The 9,345-nt window shown below is 44.3% G+C and overlaps 1 protein-coding gene across 1 annotated transcript; it reads right to left on the reverse strand.

Annotated features, from left to right (window-relative positions):
• Positions 1-523: 523 nt before the first annotated feature.
• On the reverse strand, positions 524-9,044 carry LOC138750317 (endogenous retrovirus group 3 member 1 Env polyprotein-like). The gene is made up of 2 exons (XM_069912402.1): positions 8,106-9,044; positions 524-3,067 (listed from the first exon to the last, which is right to left on the reverse strand). The coding sequence occupies exon 2, from the start codon at positions 2,754-2,756 to the stop codon at positions 1,053-1,055; it is 1,704 nt and encodes a 567-aa protein (XP_069768503.1). The 5' UTR covers positions 2,757-3,067; positions 8,106-9,044; the 3' UTR covers positions 524-1,052.
• Between the last annotated feature and the right edge of the window lie 301 nt (positions 9,045-9,345).

Here is a 9,345-nt window from a genome sequence, read left to right on the forward strand (position 1 = left end):
AGTAAGAAGTTATCGATTTGTAGCATCCGCTGCAGCAGCGCAACCAAATAAAGAGACGTCCCCACAAGGTGAATTTACTGGTTTAAATTCCCCACGTGTGCTCACTGGCCCACCCACTTCTGGTGACGTGCCCCTGACTTCCAGCAGTGACGTCATTGCATTGTGGCATCACTCTCCAGCTGGCTGGTCGCTACGCAGAAGTCAAGGGCATCTCAGCCCGCACATGGTGCTAGGCCCAGGCTCCTTCTCAGTGGTAAAGGGGACTCTGTGCCATCTTGGACTGTCCAAGTGTTGCAGTGATTTGGCCTTTTATGCTTGCCCGGTCGCCTGGTGCGCTACAATCTCAGCATTGATTAGGGGAAAATTCTTTCAATGTTTTATTCACTTTTATTACAGAATTCTTCCTAGTATATCTGTGTAACATTGAAAGTAATGGGTTTTCATGAACAGGGATCATGATTTTACTCATAATTTGGTGAGCCAAATTATGATAGTGTCAGAAATAAAACTTCTCACACATGAGTCTCTTTAAAACTGATGACACGACAAGCTTTATTTACAAGTCTGCAGAGTTGGACTCAACTGGTTTCTCACCAGTTAAGCCCCGATACATACAGTGCATTGATTTTTATACCTTTATTATTTGCCCTTCCCCTTCTTATTAATACTGTTTTAATTGGTTAGTATTACAAAAACATTCTAAGTATAACTGCATTATTAATTATCACGTTCGTTACGTACGCTGTGAACTCTACATTCACTGAATTCTGTTTCTCACACTTCTTATCAATCCTTTGTCTCCTGCATGTCTCTCACTATGACCATGAAAAGATAGGTTTAAAAAAACATATTCAGCAGCTCCTTCTGTCCTTGACTGCTAGTAAACTCTCTGTCCGTTCTGGCTTCCCTGTTTATGATTAATCATCACATTTTAACTTAAGTCTTTTTAACCTAAATTCTCTATATCACAATCCACCCCTTTCTCTCTTTAAAATGTGTTGAATATATGTATAGATATGAATGGGGATTCTAAGCTAGGGAAGAGAAATGTTTTATGATACATTAATCTCACGCTGAAATAAAAGTCTTACAGGGTCTCCCATCCCCCCTGGTTGCATAGCTTGTTCGACCATGGAAATCACCAGGCTGCGTAGACAGGGAATAATACAGGGCAAAATAAGTAGGAGGAATAAAATACCTCCGATGACCCACAAGAAGGTACGCCACCAGGTTCCTCCAAACCATTTGTCCATCCAATTAAATTGTGGGAAAGGATGCCAGGTTTGAACCGGTACATGGGACAATGTATGAATATTATCAGCGATTTTACGAATGGCTTTTCCATTATCATCAATCTGTAAGCAGCAGTTAGTCAAATTAAGTTTGCCACATACACCTCCTTCCGTGGCTAGGAGATAGTCTAGGGCTAGACGGTTCTGATATATAGCAGAGCGCATTTGACCTTGCTGGGATGCAAGTAATTGCAGGGCTATAGCTGTTTGATTTGTAACAATTTCAAGCACTGCTTGTAAGCGAATTATGCGATTTAACATATATATAGGAGTACGATAACCCCAAGATCCATCTTGAGCCCATGTAGCGGGACCATAATATTGAATTATGCGCTCTGGAGGCCAATCATCTCTCCATTCTCCCAAATGTACCGTGGTAGAGCGGGGTTCACGATGTAATGTATCAAAGACCTTCACGCCTAATTTATGACCGTGATCGTGGGGTAGAAGGAAAAATTCTGGGCCGATTATTCCTAGGAAACAAGTTCCACTCCACTGTGAGGGAAGACGAGTATAAGCTTTATTACCACATACCCAGAATAATCCATTTGTGGATACTCCATACCCCCTTTCCCAAACTCTTTTAAGAACAGGATTTGATTGGTATGGTCCTGTGATGGTGGAAGTGGTACAATTCCAAAACTGAATACTGCTATTAGACAGGGGTAGGCAATTAGTTTTAAAAACAGTGGATAAGAACCAAGTCTGAGGTTTAGGAAACCAAGTGAAAACACCAGGCGAAATGCGAATCCATACAGCCTTGCAGGGACTTTCTCCTACTGGGTATTTGCCGGCTCGTGAGAGACAATAAAAACCAGAGGGGACATTAGAGAGAGACCAGGTTTCTCTTGATCTCGTTCGGTTAGTTGTCCAAATGCGGGAAATCATGGTCAATGAATTGAGAGGTTCTCCCCACCAAGGCCATTGTTCTGACATCCGTGGACCCCCGCAGACCCAACAATTAGTGACATTAAAAGTTCCTGCAATTTTAGTTGCCAGATCTACAAAAAGGTTATCTCCCTCAATTACATTACCGAAACTTACATGGTTATTTGGATGGACTCGAACTAAGTCTGGCTGTCTTAAAGGGACAGGCAATTTCGAGTGTGGAGTGTAACTTCTCATTGGAACAGTACGTTGGTGTATGCAAAACCAGAGTCCATCAGGGCATGGTGGGCTTGAGTCACCTTTCCAACCGTTAAGAGGGAAAGGAGTGGTATTAGGAATCTGTATATAATGACCCATATTATTTCCTTCTTTTTCCACACAAGGGGTATATGGATGTTGGGTGGAATTTTCTGCCCAACATTTCTCAGGAACTGAGGTATGGGAAATGAAATTACCTTCCTTTCTTCCCCAAATGTGGTCCTGAAACAGGACCACTGTATCTCTGCATTTCTTACATTTCACACCTGATAAAGACATAGGCAAACTAAGAAAAATCAAAGAACATAACAATAACATTGTGAATTAAGTCTTTTTGCGAAATCGTAAGGTAAGAGGTTTTTCTCCAGGAATACAAGTCCAATCTGAGTTCGTATCAGGGTCCTGTGGCGCCTCTACAGGTCCCTTAAATCTGGATGCGTGTGTCCACCCCTTCTCTCTTGTTCGTGCTGCAGCTTCTGTAGTTAAGAGAACTTGGTATGGACCTTCCCACTGGGGCTGGAGTTTTTCAGTCTTCCAGGTCTTGATAAGAATCCAGTCTCCTGGTTCCACTTTGTGTAAAGAAAAGTCTAGAGGCGGTGTTTGTGCCAATAGTCCTCTCTTTCGTAAATCTGTAAGAGAGCGTGACAGTGCCTGTAAATAGTTCCTAACAAATATATCCCCTTCCCCCAAGGTGGGACACCCCTCAACTGTACTCCAGAAGGGAAGCCCAAACATCATTTCATAAGGGGACAGCCCTACATCTTTTCGTGGGGCAGTACGAATTCTCAATAAGGCTAGGGGCAGACACTTTATCCAAGGCATTTTAGTTTCCACCATTAACTTTGTCAATTGGATTTTTAGTGTTCCATTCATACGTTCGACCTTCCCTGAGCTTTGTGGATGCCAAGGGGTATGTAATTTCCAAGAGACCTGTAATGCATCACAAATCAATTGCTGGATTTTTGAAGAAAAATGTGGACCCCTGTCTGAGTCTATAGAATCCATTATACCATATCTGGGGATTATCTGCTCTAGGAGGAGGCGAGCTACTGTAGAGGCTGTAGTATTTATTGTTGGGAAGGCTTCTACCCATCGGGTAAAGTGATCTATTATCACCAACAGATATTTCCATCTTTGAACTTGAGGTAACTCTGTGAAGTCGATCTGGATACGTTGAAAAGGGCGTATGGCTAATGGTTGACCTCCCATGGTCCCTGTCCTCATTATCTTCTTATTAATTTTTGTGCATAGGTAACAATTTTGCACCTCTTGTTGGGCCAAGGTGTAGATTCCAGCACTGTGTCACATAAGGCTTGGGTGCCCCAGTGGCTCTGTTGATGCAGGTGTTTTAAAATATTGCGAGTTATTTCTTTATTTAGAACAATTCTTCCATCTGGTGTTTTTCCATGTTCCATCAGGTAACTGGCTTGCGCCCAGCTGATCCATGTTCTTTTCTTCCTTAGCAGTGAAAATGGGAGCTGTCTTTATGCCTTGCCTTATTGGGATTAAAGTCAGCAAACGGACTTCTTGTTGCATGGCTGCTCTTTTGGCTTCTTCATCAGCCAGTCTGTTTCCAATTGCTGTCGGGTTATCTCCCCTTTGATGGCTTGGTATGTAGACCACTGCTATTTCTTGGGGTAATGTTAAGGCTTCTAGAGTCAGAGTAATCATCTGTTCGTGTGCCAATTCCTTTCTTCTTGATGTAATTAGACCACGCTCCTTCCAGATCTTACCAAAGGTATGCACTACTCCGTATGCGTATTTGGAATCTGTGTAAATCGTTCCAATTTTCTTTGCCAGTATTCTGAGGGCTCTCTGCAAGGCATATAGTTCACAGGATTGTGCTGACCAGCTTCCGGGTAGTCTCGTGGATTCTACTACTTTCCAAGTATTTCCTTCTATTATAGCATACCCATTTCTTCTCATTCCGTCAACACATCTGGCGGAGCCATCAATGTAGAATTCATATCCTTCTCCCAGCGGAGTATCGCAAAGGTCTTCTCGGGTCTTGGTCTGAAGATCTGTCAACTCGACACAGTCATGCTCCACCTCTTTCTCTGTTTCACTGCCGTATAAAAATTGAGCTGGGTTGCAGCTATTAATTTTTGCAAACTGTAAATCTTCTCCAACCATTAAAATGGTTTCATACTTTAATATGCGAGAATCAGTCAGCCATCGATGGGCAGTTTGTGTTAATAAAACACTCACAGAATGGGAGGTGTACACAGTCATCTTTCCTCCAAAAGTAAGTTTACGTGCTTCCTCTACCAACAGAGCAGCAGCCGCTACTCCCTGGATACACGTCGGCCATCCGCGAGACACTGGGTCCATCATTTTGGAAAGGAAAGCTACTGGGTGTCGCTGACCGCCTTTTTCCTGTGTTAAAACTCCCACAGCTGTTCCTTGGTTATGAGTGACAAATAGCTGGAAGGGCTGTTTTAAAGAGGGCAGAGTGAGCACTGGGGCTCGTGTTAGGCGATGTTTCAAGTCCTCGAACCATCCCTCCTCCTCCTGGGTCCATTTCAATGGATAGTCATTTTCATTTGTCAGTTTATCATACATAAACTTCACCAAAGCTGAGTAGTCCTCTATCCATAACCTACAGTATCCTAAGAGTCCCAGGAATTGTCTTATTTCCTTCTTATTACGGGGTAAAGGCATTCTAGTGATTCCCGCAATTCGTTCAGGGGTAATCCGTTTCTGTCCTTTACTTATCTGGTGTCCCAGATATATCACAGTTTTCTCAACAAACTGTAACTTGTTTCTGGACACTCGTAGACCCTTTTTCCCCAGATAATTCAAGAGTCTAATGGTCTCTCTCCTCATTTCTTGTTCCTTGGGTCCTGATAATAGTAAATCATCCACATATTGCATTAGTTGGGAATCATCAGATTGTGGATAGTCCATCAGGATTTGTTCTAGCATTTGTCCAAACAGGTTTGGAGATTCAGTGAACCCTTGGGGCAATACAGTCCACCGAAACTGTCTCCGTCTACCTGTCCATGGATTTTCCCATTCAAACGCAAACATATCTCTACTTTCCTCTTCTAACGGACAAGTCCAGAAGGCATCCTTTAAGTCGATAACACTAAACCACTCATGGTCTGGGGGAATCCGACTCATAATAGTATAGGGATTAGGCACCACTGGGTGGCGGGTCTGAACAATAGCATTCAAACTTCTTAGATCCTGAACTAGGCGATAGGATCCATCTGACTTTTTTACTGGGAGTATAGGGGTGTTATAAGGTGACATGCATTCTTCTAATAGTCCGTCTCGTATTAAAGTCTCAATTACCGGCTGTAGCCCTTTTCTCCCTTCCAAAGAAATAGGATACTGACGTTTCCTTACCGGCTGATGACCTGGTATTAATGTGACATGTAAAGGTGGGATGTCCAGACCTCCTCGATTTCCCTCCTTATACCAGACTCTCTCGTCAATCTGCCGTTCATCCTCTTCCTTTAAAGCGCAGAGGTGGACTCGCACTTCTCCGTCCACAGGGAGAGCACCCAAACCTAGGAGAGCCTGTAAGTCCCTTCCTAGGAGGTTAAATCCAGCCGAAGGTAATAACAAGAGGTCTTGTACCCCTTCTCTTTCTTCCAGTTTCACTGTTACTTGGGGAATTATTGATACCATTCTGGGAGCCCCTTCTATCCCAGAAATTGTCAAATTACTTTTTATAGGCTCAGTTCCGATTGGCACAGTTATTACACTACTTCGTTCCGCTCCTGTGTCCACCATAAACACCACCTCTTCTCCCTTGGGACCAATTTTTAGTTTTACCAGGGGTTCCCTCTTATATTTGGTCCCTAACATTTGGAACCCCTGACACCCCTAATCTTCTTCCATAAGTTCGAGGGCACGCAATTCCCTCTTGTATCGGGGGCATTCCCTCTTAAAGTGTCCTTCCTCATTGCAGTAATAGCACTTAACGAACCTCCGGGGTCTTCCCTCTCTTGGATATTTTGGATTGTTTAGAGGAAGGTTTTGTTTTCTTTCCCCTCTGGATTCAGCATTCATCTGTCGGATAGTCTGTACCATAACCTTTGTCGCCTTCTTTTGATCTTCTTCTTCTCTCTGCACATATACTTTTTGTGCCTTTTTTAACAGTTCACTTAGGGGTTTTTCACTCCAGTCCTCCTCCTTTTCTAGTTTCTTTCTAATGTCTTGCCATGATTTGGAAACAAATTCAATTCGAATAAGCTGTTCACCCATTGGTGTACTAGGGTCCACACCAGCATACTGTTGGACATTCTTTCTCACCCTCTCCAAAAAATCAGTAGGGGACTCGTCTTTCCCCTGGTGGTTCCCAAATGCCTTGGTAAAATTGTGACCCTTTGGCACAGCCTCCCGTATCCCTTTAATTGTCCACTCTCTATATTGTCTCATACTTGCCAATCCCTCGGGTGTTCGTTTGTCCCACCTGGGTTCATTTAAGGGATATTTTTGTTCATGGGGTCTAGGGTCCCCAGGTTGTTCATATTCCCACATGAGGAGGGCAGCCCGTCGAATCATCTGCCTCTCCTGGGGTGAAAATAATGTTCCCATTATTGCCTGCATCTCTTCCCACGTATATGTGTTTGGTCCCAAGAATTGGTCAAGCTGTTCAGCCAGTCCTATAGGATCTTCCAATAACTTTTTCATTTCTTTCTTAAATCCCCGCACCTCTGTACTAGTTAGGGGAACATTCACATATCCTGTTCCCCCTCCCGGTCCTCCCATAGGAACTTCTCTCAGGGGATTTAGGTTTATTGAAAACTTTGATGGTCCTGGACCAGTCTGGGATCTTGTCCAGGGTCGGTTTACCGGTGGAAGTTTAGGGTCCGACTCCCTTAATTCATCCTTTTTATCCCGGCCCCCTTCGGGGCAATCAGATTCATCACCTTTCCCCTCTGGTAATAAGCTTTCCTCGGGCGCAGTAGGCACCGGGGGAATATAAGGAGGGGGAAGGTTGTCCAGAGGTTCCCATTTCTTTTCTCCTGCCACTCTCAATTTAAAACATTTTGTTAAGGATCCTGGCCAGGGAACCCAACAAAATGCATATGCTGACTCTTCTTGATTCACCTTTGGTCTCGAATTTACATATATGTTTAATGCTTGTTTAACCCAATCCTCATCAGATCCAAATTTCGGCCACCAGACCGAGGAACCTTTAATAGGTTGTTTTGACCAAAGGAGACAATATTGGACCATCTTTTTCTTGTTTTTGTCCCGATATCTTTTACTATCCCAATTTTCAAACATTCTCCCCAAAGGGCTGTCAAGGGGTACTCCCAGGAATTGTCCTGAATTTTCAGACGAGCCCTTAGATTTTGATCCTCCCATTTTCCCACCTAGATCTGTTTATCGTTGCTGAGGACCCTCTCGCTCTGGACCCTACTCCCTTCCTCTCAGACGCCTCGTCGGAGGTGCTGTCCCTCCTTCGGTTACGGCTGAGGTTTTCCTGGGGTTGACCCCTCTCTTCTCGGCACTTCGTCGGAGGTGCTGTTCCTCCTTCGGTTACCGCCGAGGTTTCCCTGGGGTCTATCCTAGAGTCCCGCGACAGGGTCCTCACACAACGACAAAAGATCTATACTTAATCTATTCCGTTAGGTTTTTATCCAAACAGGTGTATCCCGTTACACCTGTTACCCAATCCCCACACCACAATCGTAAGTCGTCACTTACCGGTGTCTTCCCGGGGATTGAACCGTCACCCTTCTCCTCTCCGTCTTGTCGTGTCACCCTGTCCGGATACCACTCGCTGAAGCCGCCCGAAGCGACGAGCAAGGGACTAGGAGCCGCTGAATTCAGCGGGGTGCACCGCCTCCGATGTCCCTCTTCTCGCCTCCCCTCACCGCCGGAGTGTAGATCCCGGACGAGCCCCCATTTGTCAGAAATAAAACTTCTCACACATGAGTCTCTTTAAAACTGATGACACGACAAGCTTTATTTACAAGTCTGCAGAGTTGGACTCAACTGGTTTCTCACCAGTTAAGCCGCGATACATACAGTGCATTGATTTTTATACCTTTATTATTTGCCCTTCCCCTTCTTATTAATACTGTTTTAATTGGTTAGTATTACAAAAACATTCTAGTATAACTGCATTATTAATTATCACGTTCGTTACGTACGCTGTGAACTCTACATTCACTGAATTCTGTTTCTCACACTTCTTATCAATCTTTTGTCTCCTGCATGTCTCTCACTATGACCATGAAAAGATAGGTTTAAAAAAACATATTCAGCAGCTCCTTCTGTCCTTGACTGCTAGTAAACTCTCTGTCCGTTCTGGCTTCCCTGTTTATGATTAATCATCACATTTTAAATTAAGTCTTTTTAACCTAAATTTTCTATATCACACATTCCACACATCATGGTGAGTGTGCTGGATATCGGTGCGAAGGAAGAGACTTTCACCATTGACCACCTCAAACCAGCACATCAGGACATTAGCAAATTCAGCCCCCACGACCCAGATATAGACGACCGAAAGCAGCGAACAGCGCTGGTTCTAGGAAGGTGGGGCATCATGCTAACTGGGATGCCACCCTGTACACAAGATGGCCGACGAATGTGGCAACTGTTCAGAGTCCACGGGGACCAACAACTTTCATACCAGGGGACAACACGCACGGCAGGAATCAACAAAGAAGGGAACACTGAACAATTGGAGGCCGGCATGGATGTGACATCACTCCAGTCGACAGCAGCAGGGAGAGAATAGAAGCAGAGCAGCCAGTGTAATAAAGGAGTCTTTGACTTTGATTTTTTGGGCGTGTGTCCACCTTTCCACCCATCACAGTAGCGCGCACGCTCCAATTTCACATCGAATGGTCTTGCTCATCTTACCTCGGGAGTCACGTGTACAGTTTCCTTACCTGAAGCATGAGAAGTGCACAAAGATCGTCAGATTTGTTTCTGG

The sequence above is a fragment of the Narcine bancroftii genome, unplaced genomic scaffold (genome assembly GCF_036971445.1).
Source record: "Narcine bancroftii isolate sNarBan1 unplaced genomic scaffold, sNarBan1.hap1 Scaffold_116, whole genome shotgun sequence".
Taxonomy (NCBI): Eukaryota; Metazoa; Chordata; class Chondrichthyes; order Torpediniformes; family Narcinidae; genus Narcine; species Narcine bancroftii.

Excerpts from the sequence above, each read along its gene's own strand:
- LOC138750317 (XM_069912402.1), bottom strand. The coding sequence starts at position 2,756 with ATGTTATTGTTATGTTCTTTGATTTTTCTTAGTTTGCCTATGTCTTTA.